This window comes from Musa acuminata, chromosome BXJ2-3 (assembly GCF_036884655.1).
Source record: "Musa acuminata AAA Group cultivar baxijiao chromosome BXJ2-3, Cavendish_Baxijiao_AAA, whole genome shotgun sequence".
NCBI classification, from domain to species: domain Eukaryota; kingdom Viridiplantae; phylum Streptophyta; class Magnoliopsida; order Zingiberales; family Musaceae; genus Musa; species Musa acuminata.
Window position 1 is genome coordinate 36,822,581 of NC_088340.1, and position 23,562 is coordinate 36,846,142.

The 23,562-nt window shown below is 46.2% G+C and overlaps 1 protein-coding gene across 1 annotated transcript; it reads right to left on the bottom strand.

The window, feature by feature from the left end:
* Positions 1–10,419: 10,419 nt before the first annotated feature.
* On the bottom strand, positions 10,420–12,252 carry LOC135586865 (UBP1-associated protein 2B-like). Its single transcript, XM_065100350.1, has one exon. It carries the CDS (start codon positions 12,108–12,110, stop codon positions 10,881–10,883), a length of 1,230 nt encoding a protein of 409 aa, XP_064956422.1. The 5' UTR covers positions 12,111–12,252; the 3' UTR covers positions 10,420–10,880.
* Positions 12,253–23,562: the final 11,310 nt, after the last annotated feature.

Sequence of the window (23,562 nt, forward strand, 5' to 3'; positions counted from 1 at the left end):
TGTGCCATCAGCAATGATTTGTATGATATATCAAGAACTTGAATCAGTTGCCATTGTTGGTTGCTCAAACAGTTATGTACACTTATAAGCTACGTAAAACCAACCAACCCAACTGAATTATAAGCTACGTTTCAATCTTACAACTGATTCCTGAATCGGTGTACAGAGAGAGAGAAAGAGAGAGCCTTCATCAGATCATGTGGCTGGATTGACCTGCAGATTGTACAGGGAAATAGTAAGGTTACAACATGATAAAATTCATGATTAAACCGATCGTCCCTCTGCATACAAACTGCAGCAGGATAATAGCCTCTCTGCAGTGACACTTTGCTTGTGTCCGGTCTCAGAATTCATCCTCTGTTGTTACAATTTACTCAGTTCACTACAAAGACTAGTATTTGAATGATTCATCATTTCCTATCAGTCTCAGGAGATCTGTTTGTATAAGCTATATAGAGTCTACAGCTAGCCGCATAACAAACACAATTAATTTCATAATCATAAAACTATATGGATCCCATGATCAGAAAGCTGAATCATACTATGACATGTAGAGGAGCAAATATGATTTCTATGATGGAATTGAATTGAGGCCACCTAGGAGCAGCGCTAAGATCTCTGAATTAGAGACTTGCAGTCATAGGGTGGATGTGATGGAGTCGACAGAAACGATCAAACATTCTCCCCGGTATGATGAATCTTACTAGTGCTGATGCATGCAGATGTGTCGCTACCACCCATCGAAGATATCCAAATTTCAAATGATCACCACTTCTACAGATTTCAGAACAGTTATCACCCATCTATGATATTCGAGTTTCAAATGGTCACTACTTCTATGAAGACGAGAACAAAAGCATGGAAATCTCAGTGATGGATCACAAACCATCAAATATATTATGACATGAAGAACTGCACATACAAATAATAATGGATGTGATCTATATTGATAGAGATGTATATGTTAATATCCAGAGGACTAACATTTAAGCAAATTTGCCTGCTGTATAAAATATCTCAATGGAAAGGAAAATGTCACTGAAAATGACCGTCAACTTGTTCACCACCAATACCACAAAATGAGAAAATTTGGGAAGACAGTTTTGGAAACACAAGACACGTTTGGAAATGAGGTTAGTTTTAAATTATAAATTAAGAATACTAATGCCATAAATACACTAAATTTTTGCAAGAAATGATGCAACGAAAAGAACATTCCTTAAAGCAGACAAAAAATAAATTAGAAAAAAGAAACACCTTTTCGATGATATTGTGTAAGCCTGCACAACATTAAACTTTCAACCAAAATTTTCATGTACAAATTATAAAAAAGAAACTCATCATAATCAACTCCGGTCCAAAATGTACTTTAGGTAGTATGGTGTTTTTCCACAATCCATAACAAGGTGCAAAAAGTAAGTTTTCTCATATAGCAAACACTAAGCCAAATAAAGAAGCTATCTAAAGTAATCTTGAAAGAAGAGTGACGGGATCAATTCAGCAGTAACCATATACATGCTTACATGACAGCAGAAGAATGACAAAATAAGCAAGTACCAACCCAAAGCAAAATAATCTAAATGTAAAGAACTAAAAAGGAGTTGAGAAGATTGACAATATGAAAAATAATTAAACCAAATAGGTTGCTATTCTTGTTGAGTTTGAAAGATGTGCCCATGGTATCTTATCGCTGCTACTCGTGGATATTGAGAAAGACAAGCGATCACCTTCTCGTTTTCTAGAGACCTATGTAGCTGACTCAGCTTGATATTGACATCCATTATGCTCTTCTACAGGAGAATTTTCAGTCGATGATGCATGGAGTTTTGAAGAACTACAGGAGCACATTGTCAAGGGATACTTCTAATGGTGAACTTGTCCAATGCATACTGTATCAAGGAAGCTAATCTATAAATGGCTGAATTCACCATCTGAAAATTTATCAGTGGTGCCGAGCATTCTCTCAGTGAGTTAATTCTGTTCCTTTTTTTTTTCCTTCCGCTTTTAGATTCCTCAAATATTCAAGGAAGGGTTTTGCATTGTCTCTATACGCTCGTATTGGTCTAAATTCATATCCTAGTATATTGTCATATTCTCCTGATTTTAAGGCATGATGATTAGACATGAAAGTGAACTTTATCATGACTAGTATCGAGTTCTTTTTGTATGATCGATAATCATGACATATTTAAATGGTTCTTCAGCATTCAAGAAAAGAAATGGAAAAATCATATATAAAAAACACATAAAATATTATAATTATAGTAATAAAGTAGCAGGATAAACTCTGTTAAGTTCCACAAGAGCTTAGACGAGACAAGGTGAAATTAGATTAGAAGAAGTCAAGGACATTTCAAAAGTGAGATCCATACGTAATTATCATGTGACCTCCTGAAACACCCTTGAGGATGCCAATAAGTTCCTCCACGTACTTGCTTCATCACACCTGCAGATAAGGGTCCAAAGTATGTCAACAAAGTCAACGAGAATACTGCACAAACTTCTTTTAAAATCAACATGTTTCTTTAAAGATATAAAATTGTACTTCTTGAAGTGCTATCATATAATAAGAAAGTGCTTGCTTCATCACATCTGCAAATGAGGGTCCAAAGTATGTCAACAAAGTGGAAGAAAATGCTGCATAAACTTTTTCAAAACAACATGTTTCACTAAAGAAATGAACTGCATCCATAGAATGCTATAATGTTTGAAGATGATAACATGTACTTGCTTCAACACATCTGTAAATGAGGGTCCAAAGTACATCAAAAAATCAGAATAAAATATCTCATGAACTTTTCTAAACCGGCAGGTTTCACTAAAGAAATGAATCATAATTGTTGCACATACTGATTATGTTCTGATATGGTAAATAGCATGGCTAAAAGCCAATATTCCACAATAAACAAATAGAACAGAGGGGAAAAGAGCAAACGCCAAATGGTTAAACTACATAATAGGTAGAAAGAAATGATAGAAAAAGGTCATTCATTAAAAAGTCATAGATATTAAAAAGTAAAGAATCATTGTATAAAAAAATGATACAAGGATTTGAAATTCTTACCAATCATATTCTAGAGCAGAATTGCTCATCTTCATCAACTAAGGTACTAAAAACAAAGTATTCACAACTATTTCACATGCCTCGAACTATTATATAATAGTTCTTTAGAAACTAGTTGGCAGCTCAACTTAGCATTTTAATTTTCAGAGTTCTATACAGTAACTTTTTCGCTGATAAAAAGTAGTTTCAATAACTTTGGCCATTTTGGCTAGTCTAGGGGGGATTTTTCAGTGGTTTAGGCAACTATGCAGCTGATAACTTAATTTTACATTGTACAGGGTATATATAAACATACACATGTATTAGTTTCACCATAACTAATTAATTATAACTTATGTAGACAATAAACTACAAGATGTCAGCATATTAATGATAACATAGTGATACTATATTCTAAGTCACCACTCTCAATTAAACATAAAATTCGCTTGGGATCTGACCAGTTACCACCCACCAAAAGATACACCCACTTGGGTCTTCAGGTATATATTATGGTTCAGTCCCTACTCACTTTACTTTAAAGGGATTTGGAGCTAAATCAAGTAGAAAATATCAGGCATTCTGGTAACACGCCCATTGTACACCCACACACCTGATGTTTTCAGTGGGTTTTAAACACACACTACCCACTTGACCTCAGATATCACTGTCCAAAGTGTGTTAACAAGGTAAAAGTTGCATCACCATTATCTTTTTGCACTCGTTATAGATGATCTTACCAGGCATATCAAGGGTCCACATCTGAACAACAAACTAAATTTACACACAAACCTTTTTGTTTTTCAAGCGGATTAAGTTAGACCCATACTCTAGGGTGTGCATCGCTATATGTATGGTTGATTACCACATTACAATGTGTATGCCCAGAATGTGCTTTGCTACTAGGAACTAGAAAGTCCTGCAGCAACTCGACAAGATGAGGCTCCATGGAAGCCTTCTGCAAATCTTCTAACCATCTTCCAAATGAAAAGCATCAAACACTTTAATTCTCAATTGGGTGTAACAGTGCCCCAACTAATATAATTTCCTTGAATTAAACTGTAGTAGGTCTTTAGGTTTCAGAAAACAAACCATCTTCAATATCTTCACAATTATCAAACAGAAGGGAAAAAAAGGACGGCTGAATGTGATGGCTAATATTATGTATTTGAAATTAGAAATCCTTAACCGAAAACAAATTACTGAAACAAAAATGCTTTTGTATGGTCTAATTTAAATATCCAAAGGCAAAACAAACAACAAAAGGTTTGTACCTTCTTGTTTCTGATACAAGAAGCTAAGCCCCTTAAAAGGCACATATAAAATAAATAGATTGGAGAGAGAGAGAGAGAGAGAGAGAGAGAGAGAGATAACACACAAAATCTTTGAAGAAAAATCAAGAAAACATCAGTTACCAGAGATGTGAAGGAAATCCTCAGGAGAACCAGCTAGCCGCTAAGCCTTGTGGGTTATGAATGCCGGAGCTGAGACACCTGGTGCAATTGCATACCATGCAAACCTATCGCTCCTTGAGAACCATACTGTCACGACCTTAGCTGGAATTGCCTAAGGCGTGAGGCACCCTTGCGGCCAAAGACTCGAAGCTAGCGTGCGTTGCCAAAGTCGCGGGTCACCCGTGCGGCAAAGACGCGAACTTAGCTTGCGTTGCCTAAGTCGCGCTTCGCCCTTGCGATCTTGCTCCGCAAGGATCAGCCACTTTGTAACCTCTCGCAGGTCCCGAAGGACCTGTAAAAGAGAAAGAAAGTTAGATCGAAAGAACGAGCAACGGACAAGTCCCGAAGTCTCGCGAAAAGGGAAGCTTTACAAGCAAATCGTCGAACACCTTGTGTGCACAAGAGAAAAGAGGGAGAGGGAGGAAAACAAGGCTTTCAAGGATGAACGAACAGCTGCAAGCCCACAAACAGCCGCTCACCTGGTCCCAGGCGCAACACCAAGTTCCCGTAAAGGTCACGTGCAAACTTGCGAAAGAGTGTTCAACGCCCGGTATATAACCGAAGCCCCATCCAGCCATGTGCCACCCGGGGGGTTCCTGGGTGCTGAGATGGCTAACATTTTGGTGAGCGGAGGCAGCACTCCGCTCACCTCCCGCGGCACGCGAAAACGGAGCCGTTTTGGGCTGTTTTGGGGCTGTTTTGCTCGGTTCGGTGAGCGATCGCTTTTGCAACGCTGCAGCTGGTTCGAACTTACATATTTACAGCAAAATGACCCAAAACCATGAGAAAACATGCTGTCAAGTAGCTGTACATGTGGGTGTGAGCGACGAACGGTTCGTTGAACGGAGTTGTTGCGGGTGCGCGACGACCGTTCGTGACATTCTCCCCCACTTAAACTGTCGACGCCCTCGTCGACGCTTGTTGGTAGTTGTTGATGACTTCTTCTTCATGTCGCAGGGCGTCTTCAGGCTCCCAACTGGCTTCAGTTCGGGGAAGCTTTCGCCACTTCACCAAGTACTCTGTCTGTTCCGCTCCGCTGGGTAGCTTTATCTTACGATCCGCCAGAATGGTTTCCACTCGCTTCTCGTAGGAGGCTGTGATGGGAGGAAGCCGAGTTGGAACACTTCGAGAAGCGTCTTGCGGATCCGAATGGTAGGCCTTCAGGTTGCTGGCGTGAAGAACGTTGTGAATTTTGAACCACGCCGGCAGCTGCAACTTGTAAGAAACATTGCCTACTCTGCTGATAATTGGGAAGGGCCCTTCATACTTACGCACCAATCCTTTGTGAACTCTGTTCCTGAAGAATTGGAGTGATGCTGGTTGGAGCTTTACCAACACCAAATCGCCAACTTTGAACTCTTGTGGTCGCCTTCCCAAGTCTGCCCACTTCTTCATCCGTTTTGCCGCCTTCTCCAAGTAAGCTCGCGCAATATCGGTATTTCGATGCCACTCCTTTGCGAAATGATAGGCTGATGGACTACTCCCAGTATACCCAATTGCCATAGTGTGCAGAGTCGACGGTTGTTGTCCTGTGATAATTTCGAAGGGGCTCTTGTTGGATGCAGAGCTCCGCTGCAAGTTGTAGGAGAATTGGGCGATGTCCAACAGCTTCACCCAATCTCGTTGATTGGCACTCACGTAGTGCCGGAGATACTGCTCCAAGAGCGAATTTATTCTTTCAGTCTGACCATCCGTCTGGGGGTGGAGGCTTGTAGAGAAGTATAACTTTGACCCCAACAATTTGAATAGCTCGGTCCAGAATCGTCCCAGGAACCGAGCATCCCAATCACTAATGATATTGTGTGGGACTCCCCAATACTTCACTACACCCTTCATCATCAGTCTAGCCGCCTCTTCAGCTGAACAATGTAGGGGGGCAGCAATGAAAGTTGCATACTTTGAAAACCGATCGACCACCACGAGTATCGATCCAAGTCCCCCTACAGGTGGCAAACTTGATATGAAGTCTAAGGAAATGCTCTCCCATGGCCTTTCTGGTACGGGCAACGGCTCCAAAAGTCCCACCGGCTTCCGCTGCTCCGCCTTGTCTTGTTGGCAAGTAAGGCATGTTCGAACATACTCCTCCACATCAATCCCCATCTTTGGCCAGTAGAAGGCCCTCTCCACGAGAGCCAACATTCTGTGAATGCCGGGGTGTCCAGCCCAAAGGGAATCGTGACACTCTTTTAAGAGTTCACGCCTCAAATTGTCCACTCGGGGAACATAAACCCTATTCCCTTTTGTGTAAACAAGTCCCTCCTGGACCCAAAATCGTCGTGCCTTGCCTTCTTTGATGAGCTGCATCAGGATAACTGCCTGGGGATCACTATACAGTCCATCTCTGATTCGGGAAAGGAAGTTGGAGTGTAACTGACTTGCTTGGCCTCTGCCCTCCAGTTGTGCAGCATTCACGCATTCCACTTTCCGACTCAGCGCATCGGCCACGACATTCGCCTTCCCGGGCTTGTATTCCATTGCCATATCAAATTCAGCCAGGAAGTCCTGCCACCGTGCTTGCTTTGGGGAGAGCTTCTTCTGAGTTTGGAAATAACTCAGGGCGATGTTGTCTGTCCTCAGCACAAATCGCGACCCGAGAAGGTAGTGTCGCCAAACTCGTAGACAGTGAATCACTGCTGTCATCTCCTTCTCATGCACTGGATACCGCCTCTCGGTCTCGTTGAGTTTGCGGCTCTCGTAGGCCACCGGATGACCTTCCTGCATGAGTACTCTCCAATAGCGAAGTCCGAAGCATCTGTGTGGACTTCAAAGGGCTCTCCATAGTTTGGCAATTTGAGCACTGGTTCTTCTAGGACAGCAGCTTTCAGGTCTTGGAATGCTATCTCACATTTGTCCGACCACTTCCAAGGCTGCTCCTTCTTCAGCAACTCCGTCAGTGGGGTTGCCCGCTTCGAATACCCGGCAATGAAGCGTCGATAGTAGTTGACGAAACCAAGGAAGAATCTCAACTCTGGCACCTTCTTTGGAGTTCGCCATTCCGCAACTGCTTGCACCTTCGACTTGTCCATCCGAATGGAGCCATCACCGATTCGATGCCCCAAGAATAGGATCTCAGTTTGAGCAAAGTAGCATTTCTCCCTTTTTACGAACAACGTGTTCTCCCTGAGAACCTTGAAAATCGTCCGAAGGTGCTTGACATGCTCCTCGAGCGTTTGGCTGTAGACGACGATATCGTCCAAGTAGACGACCACGAACTTATCCAAATACTCCTTGAATAGCTGGTTCATGAGAGTACAGAATGTGGCCGGACCGTTGGTTAAGCCAAAAGGCATCACCAAGAACTTAAACGCTCCGTATCTGGTCACACAAGTAGTCTTTGCTTCGTCGCCTTCAGCAATGCGCACCTGCCAATATCCCGACCGAAGGTCGAGTTTTGAGAAATACTTCGCCTTGCCCAATTGATCGAACAAGTCCGCAATGAGCGGGATGGGATACTTGTTCTTCACTGTTACTTTGTTGAGGGCTCGGTAGTCGACGCATAATCGGAGGCTCCCATCTTGTTTCTTCTGGAAGAGAACTGGAGCTCCGAAAGGTGCTTTTGAGCTGCGGATGAGACCACCGCTTAGCAGTTCACCTAACTGCTTTCTGAGTTCTGCCAACTCTGGCGGGGGCATGCGGTAGGGTGGTCTCGCTGGAGGCTTCACTCCTGGCTCCAGCTCGATACTGTGATCCACGCCTCTGCGTGGTGGAAGAGTCTTCGGCAACTCGGGTGGCATAACGTCTTTGAACTCCTTCAGGACGTTCGCCACCACAGCAGGTTCTTGAATGGCCTCTTCGTTGAGTGGCTCTAGCTTCATAGCAGCCACGAATGTCAGTTCGCCCTTTCGCACCCCTTTCTTCAATTGTAACGCCGAAATATGTTGGGGCTCCTGGGTTCCTCTCCGAGAGACGGGAACCACGCAGGGGTCATCGCCTCCCATCATACATAAGGAGTTCAAGAACGGCATCGGCACCAACTTCGCCGCGTGCATAAATTCCATTCCAAGAATCACTTGGAAGTCGTCCAGTGGCACGGCCATCATGTTGGTGTTTCCGCTCCAAGTCCCGATTTTGATAGGAACACCCTTCGCCAACCCGGAGATTCGCCTGGCCTCCGAGTTCACCGCTTTCATTCGGCTTGGGCTCTTCTCCAAGATCAACCCAAGTCGTTGTGCTTCACGATCGGCTATGAAGTTGTGGGTAGCGCCCGTGTCCACCATTGCACGGGCCATTTGGCCATTCAGCTTGATGTCTACGTACATCAACTCACCACTTCCTGCTTTCTGTTGCTTTGTCTTGTTGTTCTCCCCCACTTGACCCCGCATAGCGTTCAACAAACGCATTGCTCCCATTCGGGGTCCTTGCGACTCTTCGTCATCGTTGCTGGATTCTGAACTGCTCGAGCTAAGAGCAACAGCTTTGCCCTTGTCCGATCGGGGAGGGTGGATGGAAGCCGTCAAAGCATTGAGTGCCTGTTTCTGTGGGCACTCCCTTACCATGTGCGGTCCTCCGCACAAGAAGCATCCTCCAGGTTTTGAGGCCTTGCCTTTAGGGTTCGGCCCTTTGTGTGAGCTCTTCTTCTTTTGTTCGCCCCCGAGCTCCTTCCCTCGAGAATGTTTTGGAGGGCGATTGCTTGAAGATTGTTTCCTTCTCGCCGGGTCTTCAGAGGAAACAAAGTCGGTGAGCCTTTCTGCAGCTGCAATTGCCCCGACCACATCGGTAACATTCCTTCGATTCAGCTCTTGTTGGGCCCATGGTTTCAAACCATCAAGGAAGCTGAACAACTTGTCCTTCTCGGACATGTCCTGTATGTCCAGCATTAGTGCAGAAAATTGCTTCACGTAGTCTCGGATGGTGGTACTTTGGCGGAGTTGTCTCAACTTCCTTCTTGCGACGAACTCTGTGTTCTCCGGTAGGAACTGAGTTCTCAACTCCCGCTTCAAGTCTTCCCATGTGTCGACTCGACACCGACCGTGTTGGATCTCCTCCCAACGAGTTCGCCACCAAAGTTTCGCATCTCCGTTCAGATACATTATTGCTATAGAAACTTTGGTATCTTCAGAATCGGGCCTCGTAGCTCGGAAGTATTGCTCCATGTCGAACAAAAAGTTCTCGAGCTCTTTGGCATCTCTAGCCCCTCCGTATCCATGGGGCTCAGGTGCCCTCAAGTTTTGTGGCGGTGCAACGCGGGTGTTGCCTCCTCTCGCATTTAGCGTTCTTGTGAGCATAACCACCTTTGTCGTGAGTTCCGCCACAACATCCTGTAAGTGTAGCACGGAGTCCTTGGTGTCATCAGACAGTCGGTCGACTAGGGCCTCGACCTTGTCGATCCTGGACTCCGCTTCCTCTTGCGAGCTCTCTACCCCAACAAGCCTTTGTTGGCCATGGTAGAGTTCCTCCATGCTCGCTTCCAGAACATCCAGGCGGGTTTCCGCCGTCGTGAGTCTCTCCTTATGACTCTTTTTCCCCGTTAGCGCACCAGATTGCGTTTCCTCCGCTCGCAGAGAGTTGCCAACTTCTCGCTCATCCTGTTCGCTGCCGCGATCCTCGTGAGCGGCTCCAACAGCATGAGAGCGAGTGTGCACATGCAGCCCACCTGCGGCTGCTTGGGGCAAGGTTCCGGCTTGCCCCGTCTTGCTTGATTCGCCACGATGCTTTGCCATGGCGAAGTTGCGAAGTTCGTTCGCTGTTCGATCGAAGAGCTTGCCCGCTCTGATACCACAATGTCACGACCTTAGCTGGAATTGCCTAAGGCGTGAGGCACCCTTGCGGCCAAAGACTCGAAGCTAGCGTGCGTTGCCAAAGTCGCGGGTCACCCGTGCGGCAAAGACGCGAACTTAGCTTGCGTTGCCTAAGTCGCGCTTCGCCCTTGCGATCTTGCTCCGCAAGGATCAGCCACTTTGTAACCTCTCGCAGGTCCCGAAGGACCTGTAAAAGAGAAAGAAAGTTAGATCGAAAGAACGAGCAACGGACAAGTCCCGAAGTCTCGCGAAAAGGGAAGCTTTACAAGCAAATCGTCGAACACCTTGTGTGCACAAGAGAAAAGAGGGAGAGGGAGGAAAACAAGGCTTTCAAGGATGAACGAACAGCTGCAAGCCCACAAACAGCCGCTCACCTGGTCCCAGGCGCAACACCAAGTTCCCGTAAAGGTCACGTGCGAACTTGCGAAAGAGTGTTCAACGCCCGGTATATAACCGAAGCCCCATCCAGCCATGTGCCACCCGGGGGGTTCCTGGGTGCTGAGATGGCTGACATTTTGGTGAGCGGAGGCAGCACTCCGCTCACCTCCCGCGGCACGCGAAAACGGAGCCGTTTTGGGCTGTTTTGGGGCTGTTTTGCTCGGTTCGGTGAGCGATCGCTTTTGCAACACTGCAGCTGGTTCGAACTTACATATTTACAGCAAAATGACCCAAAACCATGAGAAAACATGCTGTCAAGCAGCTGTACATGTGGGTGTGAGCGACGAACGGTTCGTTGAACGGAGTTGTTGCGGGTGCGCGACGACCGTTCGTGACAATACGGCCCAAGGAGCGAAGGAGCTCCGCTTGCCAACCCCCTCCCCTCAGTCCCTGTCCCGGAGGCGAAAGCAATCCTGCTCCCGCCGCTGGGTTAAGCGCTGCAGCTGCAGCAGGATCGAGGGCCGCGGCTGCCAGAAGCGGATTACGCCCCAGCAGTGCCGCGTATGCGGGGTTCTGGCGGTACAACATAAGATTCTGCGTAGCCGCCACGGCCGCCAGCACCGGCTGCAGGGCCGGTCCCAACAAAGCGACCGAGGAAGCAGTGTTGGTGGACGGAGCTGGTGCTTTCCCTCTTTGGGAAGGCTCGGCAGCCGGCTGACAGTGCAGCCGGTGGCCCTCGAACACCTTGTAGGGCTCCTCGAGCGCCTTCCTGGCTCCCTCCAGTTTCTTGTAGAGAAAGATGGCATAACCCTTCCACTTCCCCGTGAGCATGTCGAAACCAGAAGGCACCGCCTCGATCTCGCCGAAACGAGAGAAGAACGACCTCAGTTTATCCAGGGTTGCGTTCGCGGGCACGTTGCTCACGTAAACCTTCCTCCCGGCCGTGTCTCCGGTCGAGGCGGGGCCGACTGCAGCGAACTGGCAGAACACGGGTCGGTTCCTGATCCTCTTCTGCGGCTGCTTGAGGGCCTTGACGGCGCCGGCGCGGGTGCGGAAGAGGACGAAGCCGTAGCCCTTGGCGCAGCCGGTGGCTCTGTCGATTACGACGTTGCAGTCTTCGACGGGGCCGTAGGTGCCGAAGGCCTCGAGGAGGGCGTCGCGGGTGGCGTCCCAGCCGAGGCCGTGGACGAAGACCTTGCGGTGAGAGACGTCGCGGTCGGCTGCGGCGCGGATGCAGGCGGGGAGGTCGGAGTCGGTGGCAGCGGCGTCAACGTGGAAGCCGATCAGCTGCTCCTTGGTGCAGAGCTCGAGGAGGTCCTGGATCACTTCGGAGTTGGGAGCGGCAGAGGGTCGGTCCTCGTCGGTGGTGCCGCCGAAGAGGACGGGATCGTCGTCTTGGGCGGGGTTCGCGTTCTGCGGCCGCAGCGCCGGGGGTTTCTTCTTACTTTTCTTGGTCTTCAGGGGTCGCCTGCGCTTCTTGCTGTTGTGATTCGTCATGGCGGATGGATGGATGGATTGGAGGAGACGCAAAATTTAGGGTTAGGATTGGGGAAGGAGAGGGGGAGTAGGGGGAGAACGCAGGTGGGTGCGAGGCCAATAGCACCGTGGTGTCTCCGAGACGACTCGGCCGAGTTCTAAGTGTAATTAGAATTGGCAATGAGTTGAGCGAACGAGTCGCATATATATACATTAAAATACATGAGAAATTACTCTGAAAATGATGGCATTACCTAACTAACAGCTCGGATATGCAACGAAATCCAGCTAAATCGAATCGGCTGGTAAAAGATTAAACCTAATTGATTACAATATTTTGAAAAGGATAAAAGGTATTTTTTTATTTAGTAGTAAGGAAGATTGTGACTTCATTAAACAAAATTGTAATCTAATTCTAATTAGTTTAAATCTCTGTCGACCTTAAGTGAACTTTCCAATGTGTATTATTGTTTCAATTGGTGACGTTTATTTATTGTTTGGATGGAAATTAAAAAAGATTTGTGATATATTTCAAAATAGACGATAATATATCTTTATTTTTTTTATATAACATTATGATATTGAAAAATATACATAAAATATTATAATATTTATATCTGTTAATGTAGAAGTATGGTAATAAAAAAGACGTAACATTGTCAATTGGATGCACTTTATGGAAACACTAACCGAAACTTAATTAGTCAAAAATTTCGCTAATCTTAATTATTAATTTTTAAATATTTTAAAATTTGATAAAGTGATTGATAGAGAATATTTTGATTGTCAATTCTCACTTACCAAGTTACAGTGATTTTGCCTCGTACCAGCTTATCTACGACAAAGGTTAACACCTAGACAAAGCCCTAAGTCACTAGCCCTAAAATAGTACCATAGTGCGTCCCAATATGCACCGTATCAATAATTGATAATAACCATCATACCTTATCAAGATTAGAGAATGATCGACAGTTTACCTAATCTTATCCCAGGCCAGCTAGTAAAAAAGACCCAAGGATCAGGTATAAAAAGGAACCCCTTAGCTCATGTTGAGGGGGGAGACTCTCTACACACTAACTCAGTCATACAGCTTATATTGCTATCTTCTCTCTTTCGTTGACTTAAGCATCGGAGGGATTGCGTCGGGCAACCCTCGGTGTTGTTATGATGCAGCATCGCAATCATGAGACAACCTTTTGCCCTAAGACATCCGGACGACCTAGCCCCCTTGGGAGGAACCATGCCACCAGCAAGATCCCAGTCTGCTTACCCAGCCATCCCAAATCGGGTCATCACTGACAAAACCACTTCCGACCGGACTACCCATGTGGTCTCACCTCACCAAGTCTCCCACGTTAGCCAGGAAGAGGCACTTAGATGAGTCTACACCTTTGGTAGTGGACCCATCGTGCCGACTCATCAGTTGATAGTATTCATAACACCATCACCAACTAATCGCCCCAAGGGCATTGATGTGGAAGAAAGGGGTCCAATCATCCTCCCTATCGCTGATGTGAGAGTGGTTATAGCTTGTCGGTCCCTATGGATAATACTCTAAGGGAGGTCGTTTAGGCTTGTTCCCCCCTTTGTCACCCCTATGGACAAAACGCTAAGGAGAGACGTTGAGGTCATTCTAGAAGGCTCCTTTAGTTAGTCAAGTATAAAAATCAAATCCTGACGTCAGCATAGGGGATAACCTTTTGAAAGATATCTCCTACCCCATAAAAACCCCGGATTAACTTGAGCGTTAGAAAAACTAGATCAGAAAACCCCTCTTGACACTGGACTTTGTGTAGGAAGTTAAACCCTCGCATCAAAGCCATCGCAAGTCCACTTTAGAGCCATCACAAGTCCATCTCAATGCCACCTTAGATATCTCGGGGTAGCTTAGAGGTGACCTTGGACATTTCTAAGATTTGAGGTATGGACCAAGTCAGGCCGACTCAAGTATCGACGATACTTTCTCTCAACATTTTGGCGTTAGAAAAAGGGCATAAATGTCCACCCACTAACCCTCTCAACAAACACTCTAGTGAGGAGGCTCTACCCTCAACCTATAGCACCTTTATTCAAGGGGGGTAGCTACCCTCCTTTTCCCATGTGGATGCATCCACTTTTGCTAGACACCGGGGTATTACCGATGACTATTTAATTGTTGGGAAATCTTGGGGGCGAAATCACATGCGCAGCGGAAGAACAAGAAAACAAAATCCCTGATTCCCAAAGAAATGTTCATCGTCGTGCGAAGATTGGTGCACAAAATTCGTGAAACTTAAAACTGCGTATAGAGTAGATTGTGTTACATAGGGAGATCGTATATCCCTGTTTCCTTGCAGATCCTTAGGAGAGGGTGAAGGAGGTTAAGCGTCCTCCTCTCTAGCGGTGATCCACACAGCAAGGTTGCGACGATGATCCTCAAAACTCAAAACTCTAGGCCTACTCTGAGGTGGAGAGGGGGAGGAGAATAGGAGAGGCAAACAAAGGCTCTAGCCTATGAGGCTCTGAATCCCTCCTATTTATAGAGGTCTCTTGTCAAACCCTAATGGGTTCTCCCCTAGTGGGTATTGGATCGACATCCAATAAGATAAGAGCTTCATCGGATATCTCATATCCGAACCTCTACTCATCGCAATGCCTACCATATGTGTGTGACCCTCTAGGCCTAATATCGAGCTGGTCGTGAGTCATACCTGTCAGAACTCCTTCTAACTCAGTAAATTATTATCTCTGTAATAATTCACTTGACTCATCGACTACGGACGTACTAGGCCACTACGCCGTAGCCCCCAGACGATACAAGGGAATCCAATCCATTGGACATGTCTGTCCTCAGTTACCATGTACCTATAGTCCCTCATGTTGGGAAATCATAGGGGGGGCGACATCATATGCGCAGCGGAAGAACAAGAAAACAAAAATCCCCGATTCCCAAAAAGATGTTCATCGTCGTGCGAAGATTGGTGCGCAAAATCCGCAAAAAACACAAAACTGCGTATAGAGATTGTGTTACCTAGGGAGATCGTATATCCCTGTTTCCTTGCAGATCCTTAGGAGAGGGTGAAGGAGGTCAAGCGTCCTCCTCTCTAGCGGTGATCCACACAGCAGGGTTGCGACGACGCTCCTCAAAACTCCAGGCCTACTCTGAGGTGGAGAGGGAGAGGAGAATAGGAAGGGCAAGTAAAGACTCTAGCCTATGAGGCTGTGAATCCCTCCTATTTATAGAGATCCCGTGTCAAAACCCTAATAGGTCCTTTCCCTAGTGGGTATTGGATCTGCATCCAATAAGACAAGGGCTCCGTCGGATATCTCATATCCGAACCTCTACTCATCGCAATGCCTACCATATGTGTGTGACCCTCTAGGCCCAATATCGAGCTGGCCGTGAGTCATACCTGTCAGAACTCCTTCTAACTCAGTGAATTATTATCTCTGTAATAATTCACTCGACTCATCGACTACGGAAGTACTAGGCCACTACGCCGTAGTCCCCAGACGATACAGGGGAATCCAATCCATTGGACCTGTCTGTCCTCAGTTACCATGTACCTATAGTCCCTCATCCATCTAATATCCCAGAGACCGTATATCGAGCATGGTGCTGTCAGACCCATACGGTTTCTACTCGAGTCTCGCTCTAATCGGATTCTCCCGGAGAACTCTTTCTCTTTCAACCCGAATGACCCTGGCCAGGGATTTGTCTGAGCAAGAACACATGGGATATTCCTCTCATGATACCGAGAGTGGATGATCCTCTATCGACACTCAATAGCCCTCGTAAGGTCGACTACCACTCCCAATGACCAGCTGTACTAGATCTGGGAACAGCCAAACCTACAAGTCTGGTATCAAAGAGTGGAGCACTCATACAGGACATCCTTGGTGTCTCAAGTCTAAGAACCAGATACACCACTAGGACTACGGAATCGTTGTCTGACAATAAGGCATCATCAACCATCCAGCATTCCGTAAGCGGATCAATCAGTGAACTCATTCTCCAATGAGCACCTGTACTGTATCCCTAGTGTCCCTACACGAGCAGCTATGAGACCAGCTGCATCCATCATATGGACGGGTATACAGCACACCAGTCTATCCGGTTATCACGATGTCCCTCTCGAGTAACCTATGACCGGGATTATTTAGGATATGTGTTTAAAGGTGAATCGATCTCATTATCGTGATCTCATCACGATCCGATTCCCATTGCACAAATCCAAGGACATCACAATATATATGCATTTATGCAATAGTTATAAAGTGATATACGCCAAAATATAATAAGCAAAAAGATTCTGTATCAAGTCACACGTGCCATCACTCACGTGATTGGCTTGCTGGGCACCTATGACTAGCAATCTCCCACTTGACCTAAAGCCAATCACCTATGTGTCTGATCCCCATCAGACCCCTGTGATGTTCAAAGACAAAATGAGACAACGGCTTTGTCAGTGGATCTGCAATGTTATCTTCGGATGGAACTCTTTCCACTGCTACATCTCCTCGGGTTACGATCTCTCTTATAAGCTGGAACCTCCTCAGAACACTTCTGATAAGACCCGGGTTCCCTTATTTGAGTAATCACCCCATAGTTGTCGCAATATAAGGAAGTCGACTTGTCGCTATCTGTATCGACTCCCAAACTCCCTCCTTTGCTGCATCTAATGCGGCAATGTACTCCGCCTCTGTGGTCGAGTCAGCAGTGGTATCTTGCTTGGAACTCTTCCAGCACACTGCTCCTCCATTCAAGGTGTACACATACCCTGAATTCGACTTGCTATCATCGACATCAGACTGAAAACTTGAGTCAGTGTAGCCTTCAACCTTAAGGCTATTACCTCCATATATTAGTAAAAGATCCTTAGTCCTTCTCAAGTACTTAAGGATACACTTTACTGCTTTCCAATGCTCCAAGCCTGGATCCGCCTGATACCTGCTCGTGACACTCAGAGCATGCGCTATATCAGGCCTAGTACATAGCATGGCATACATGATAAACCATATTGCTGAGGCATAAGGTATCATATTCATGTTTGCCCTTTGGAATTTTCCATGCCAAACCTTTTGACAATGGTTTCTATGTACCTGGACTGGGACAAGCCAAGCATCCTCTTGGATCTATCTCTATAGATTCTAATCCCCAAGATATAAGATGCTTCCCCTAAGTCCTTCATGGAGAAGTGTCTAGATAACCAAGTCTTTACTGTGGATAGCATTCCTACATCATTCCCAATGATGAGGATGTCATCCACATATAACACCAAAAAGCTAATAGCGCTCCCACTTACCTTTCTGTATACACAAGGCTCATCTTCATTCTTAACGAAGTCATAAGATCTGATTGCCTCATCAAATCTTATGTTCCAACTTCGGGAAGCTTGCTTTAGTCCATAAATGGATATAAGCAACCTACACACCTTATCTGGGCAGTTCTTGGACACGAATCCCTCATGTTGCATCATATACACCTCCTCCTCCAGGTTCCCGTTGAGGAATGCGGTTTTCACATCCATCTGCCAGATCTCATAATCATAGTGTGCTGTAATAGCCAATAGAATTCTGATGGATTTTAGCATTGCTACGGGTGAGAAAGTTTCGTCGTAGTCAACACCTTGCCTTTGACGATACCCCTTAGCCACTAGCCTTGCTTTATAGGTCTCTACCTTTCCATCTACTCCGATCTTTTTCTTAAAGATCCACTTGCAACCGATGGGTACAATACCTTCGGGTGCATCAACTAGGTTCCAAACCTTATTGGAGTACATAGAATCCATCTCAGAATTCATGGCTTCTTTCCACTTCCCGGAGTCTATACTCATAATAGCCTCCTCGTAGGTCTGAGGATCAATATCCTCTACATCCTCTGCTCTAATATGTCCCACATATCTCTCAGGAGGATGGGATACTCTATCAGACCTGCGTAAAGTTGAAACTTGTGTATTAGATACCTGAACAGACTCGGGCTGTAGAGTGGTGCTTGAGCTTGGTTCTCCAACCTCGCTCAATTCTATCATTCTCCCACTGTCTCCGTCAAGAATGTGTTCCTTCTCAAGGAACACTGCTCTCTTAGCTACAAAGACCTTTTGGTCCTCGAGATGATAGAAGTAATACCCACAAGTTTCCTTGGGGTATCCCACAAATTTACATCGCCCTGTCCTTGATTCTAACTTATCGGGGTTGTGTCTTTTAACATGGGCAGAGCAGCCCCAAATCTTAACTACTTTAAGATCAGGCTTCTTCCCTTTCCATATCTCATATGGTGTAGACACCACCGACTTAGTTGGAACTCTGTTCAGAAGGTAAGCTGCGGTTTCTAGGGCATATCCCCAGAATGAGATGGGTAGGTCAGCGAAACTCATCATGGACCGTACCATATCTAATAATGTACGATTTCTCCTTTCAGAGACACCATTGAGCTGAGGTGTATAAGGAGGTGTCCATTGGGATAATATCCCATGGTCCTTGAGGAAGTGAGTAAACTCTGTACTTAAGTACTCACCTCCTCGATCTGATCGAAGAGTTTTGATACTCTTTCCAGTCTGGTTCTCCACCTCATTCTTATACTCTCTGAATTTCTCAAAGGCCTCGGACTTGTACTTCATTAAGTACACATATCCATACCTTGAGAAATCATCAGTAAATGTAATGAAGTAGGAGTAACCTCCAATGGCATGAGTTGACATGGGTCCACATACATCACTATGTATGAGTTCCAACAACTCAGTGGCTCTCTCTCCAGTTCCACTAAATGGAGAGTTGGTCAGTTTTCCACGAATGCAAGGCTCACAAGTTGCATATGACACATAGTCGAATGGATCTAGATATCCATCATTTAGCAACTTTTGAATCCTTCTTTCATGGATGTGACCTAGCCTATAATGCCACAGGTATGCACTGTTCAACTCATCTCGTTTCCTTTTGGACACATTTATATTCATGATATGTGGAGTGGTGTCTAACATAAATAAACCATTATGCAATGTTCCTTTCGTGATGATCTTATCATCTAATAATATCGAACAACCATTGTTCTCAAAAACAAATTTATATCCACTAACTGTTAAACATGAAATGGAGATAATGTTTTTGATAATAGAAGGAACAAAATAACATGCATCTAATGCAATAAAAGCTCCACTAGGCAGATGTAGGGCGACCTCGCCAACAGCTAATACAGCAACTTTTGCTCCATTACCCATCTTGAGGTCCATCTCGCCTCTCTCTAGTCTCCTAGGCCTTGCCAGAACCTGCAACGAATTACATATATGATAAGCACTACCGGTATCTAATACCCATGTGTTATCATAAGAGTCTGACAAATGGAGACTGATCATGAATGTACCTGAAGCTTCATCAAGCTTTTGTTTCGCCCTTTCTGCAAGGTACTCTTTGCAGTTTCTCTTCCAGTGCCCATCTTTACCATAGTGGAAGCACTGGCCTTTGTCCTTTGTTGGGTCTTTCTTAGCAACCTTTGCTTTACCTTGTTTGCCCTTGCCCTTTCCCTTCTTAAGGGACCTTTCTGCTTTCCTTTTTCTTTCTGGTCTCACCAGTGTAGAGAACTGGCTTCTCTTTCTTAATAGTACTCTCTGCCTCCCTCAACATATTGAGGAGCTCTGGGAGAGTCACCTCAAGCTTGTTCATATTAAAGTTCATTATGAACTGTGAAAAGGAATCTGGTAGGGACTGAAGCACAATGTCCACACACAAGTTATCCTCTAGGACCATTCCTAGACCTGTGAGTTTCTCTATCCACTCAATCATCTTTAGGACATGGTTCTGAACCGGTGTCCCCTCAGTCATCCTAGCGCGGAAAAGGCTCTTGGATATCTCATATCGTTGAGTCCTTCCCTGTTCCTCAAACAATTTACGGACATGTAGGAGAATGGATCTGGCATCCATCTTTTCATGTTGTCTCTGTAACTCTGGAGTCATAGAGCCCAACATATAGCACTGAGCAAGAGTGGAGTCATCAATGTACTTCACGTAGCGAGCGATCTCATCCTCGCTTACCCCTTCTTCGGGCGTAGGCATCACTGTATCAAGGACGTACACGATTTTCTCCGCTGTGAGAACAATTCTCAAGTTACGGAGCCAATCCGTATAATTTGGACCAGTGAGGCGGTTGACATCAAGTATGCCACGTAAGGGATTTGAAAGCGACATTTTCTGAAAATAAAGATGTAGCAAAAATGAATAACATGCAGATTTTGCAAGAAATAAACTATCAAGATATGGACTTCTATCTTAATATGCTCCCACTATTTTACTAACGAGTCACGCGACACCCTCAGCACGTGAAACGAAAGTCTCCGGCAGACTTCTAGTGGGGATCAGGATCCAATCAGCGTCTTAGTGTAACCTCGAGGGACTCGACCAATCACACTAAGCCTAAAAGGTAGACAACTCTTGCCGATCACAACTCCTTGTGATTCCCGTCCTGTTCGGCCTCCGAATCACCATGGCCTCGAGGGACTCGACCAACCATGATGCTCGGTTAAGTCAACACCTTCGTTACAAGATGAGTCTGATTTGATGATATACCCTCGAGGGACTCGACCAAGCATATCATGCCCTCAGGTCACCGGTGACATCTCTATGTCGTAAGCAAGATAGCGAATCGCGATATAGGTGAGTCTCGAGGGACTCGACCAACTCAACCTACACCGGGATTCGGTTCCTACTCATAACGATGGAAGGCCACGTGGGTCAATCTAATTGCCTCACGTTTACCGACTTAATTTTATCGAGAGATGTTTCTATGATTTGGTCTCCTAATATGACATGTCACACATATGCATATTTAATATATATCTACATCGCATGCAAATATATATACATATCTAGTATGTGTATAAGCAATCACACCAGATGATCATGGACCACAACCTAATATGATTAGGCCCGAGCCAGTAGGCCTAATCACTCACATCAAGATCTATGTGTGCAACGATGCATCTCCATGCCTTATGATCGTCCATCTCGTCATCGTCGGTTCCGTCGACATCTTGATGCATCTCCATACATCACGATCGTCCGTCTCGTGGGTCCCGCTATGGCTTCCACGCTCCCGTTGCGCCTCCTCATGTGATTACAACTTAATCATAGGCACGCAGGCCCGACAATAAACGAGAAATATAATGGAGGTTCGCAGACCTCAATAATAATAATCACAAGTACACACATCACACGGTCCATGATCATCCGTCCACTCATCATACATCACATGTATAAATAATCATCATCATGTAGGACTACTAGATAATAATAAAAATAATAATCAACTAAACCTTTTAATTAATTAATATTTTCTGAAATCAGGGATATATAGGGAATTTCTCAATTCCTAAGGGTATTTTCGTAATTTGGACAAAAGACAGAAACTGGAATTTCTCAAATTCCGAGGGGGCAAAACTGTCTTTTTGCCCAGAAAACCCTAATGCCCTTCTCCCCCTTGCTGCTGCGCCGCCGCCGCCGCCACCCTACTGGCGGTGGCCTGTGCGGCGAGGGCGAGGGCACTGCCCTCGCCTGCAGGTGGCACGCCCGCTGGGGTCGCTGCCGCTGCAGTTGGGCGCCCCCGCGGGCGCCGCCGCCTTCGCGGGCGGTTCTGCCCGCGAGTCAGCGCCCGCAGGTGGTGCTGTCTCGCTGGCGGCCGCCCCTGCGGGGTTTTTGCCCGTGGGAGCAGCGGCCACAGGCGCCGCTGCCCTGCGGTGCCTCAGCCCGCGCTGCTGCCCCGCGGCGCCTCTGCCCGCGGGCTCAGTGGCCGTAGGCGCTTCTACCGAGCGGGCTGCCAGCCCCGCCGGCCGCAAGCCTGCTGCAAGCAGACCGCCGGCCGGCTGCTGCAGGCACAGCGCTTGCGCATGCGCCGGCGCTGTGCTGCCTGGCTACGGCTGCGGCTGGCTGCAGGCATGCAGATCGAGGGCAGCAACTGTTGCTGCCCTTCCTTGCTTTTGCGTCAACGATTTTGACGTCAATATTCTTCCTAAACACAACACACGCAGTTCAAAAACCAATCATTCGCACGAACAGCCTGGCTCTGATACCACTGTTGGGAAATCATAGGGGGGGCGACATCATATGCGCAGCGGAAGAACAAGAAAACAAAAATCCCCGATTCCCAAAAAGATGTTCATCGTCGTGCGAAGATTGGTGCGCAAAATCCGCAAAAAACACAAAACTGCGCATAGAGATTGTGTTACCTAGGGAGATCGTATATCCCTGTTTCCTTGCAGATCCTTAGGAGAGGGTGAAGGAGGTCAAGCGTCCTCCTCTCTAGCGGTGATCCACACAGCAGGGTTGCGACGACGCTCCTCAAAACTCCAGGCCTACTCTGAGGTGGAGAGGGAGAGGAGAATAGGAAGGGCAAGCAAAGACTCTAGCCTATGAGGCTGTGAATCCCTCCTATTTATAGAGATCCCGTGTCAAAACCCTAATGGGTCCTTTCCCTAGTGGGTATTGGATCTGCATCCAATAAGACAAGGGCTCCGTCGGATATCTCATATCTGAACCTCTACTCATCGCAATGCCTACCATATGTGTGTGACCCTCTAGGCCCAATATCGAGCTGGCCGTGAGTCATACCTGTCAGAACTCCTTCTAACTCAGTGAATTATTATCTCTGTAATAATTCACTCGACTCATCGACTACGGAAGTACTAGGCCACTACGCCGTAGTCCCCAGACGATACAGGGGAATCCAATCCATTGGACCTGTCTGTCCTCAGTTACCATGTACCTATAGTCCCTCATCCATCTAATATCCCAGAGACCGTATATCGAGCATGTTGCTGTCAGACCCATACGGTTTCTACTCGAGTCTCGCTCTAATCGGATTCTCCCGGAGAACTCTTTCTCTCTCAACCCGAATGACCCTGGCCAGGGATTTGTCTGAGCAAGAACACATGGGATATTCCTCTCATGATACCGAGAGTGGATGATCCTCTATCGACACTCAATAGCCCTCGTAAGGTCGACTACCACTCCCAATGACCAGCTGTACTAGATCTGGGAACAGCCAAACCTATAAGTCTGGTATCAAAGAGTGGAGCACTCATACAGGACATCCTTGGTGTCTCAAGTCTAAGAACCAGATACACCACTAGGACTACGGAATCGTTGTCTGACAATAAGGCATCATCAACCATCCAGCATTCCGTAAGCGGATCAATCAGTGAACTCATTCTCCAATGAGCACCTGTACTGTATCCCTAGTGTCCCTACACGAGCAGCTATGAGACCAGCTGCATCCATCATATGGACGGGTATACAGCACACCAGTCTATCCGGTTATCACGATGTCCCTCTCGAGTAACCTATGACTAGGATTATTTAGGATATGTGTTTAAAGGTGAATCGATCTCATTATCGTGATCTCATCACGATCCGATTCCCATTGCACAAATCCAAGGACATCACAATATATATGCATTTATGCAATAGTTATAAAGTGATATACGCCAAAATATAATAAGCAAAAAGA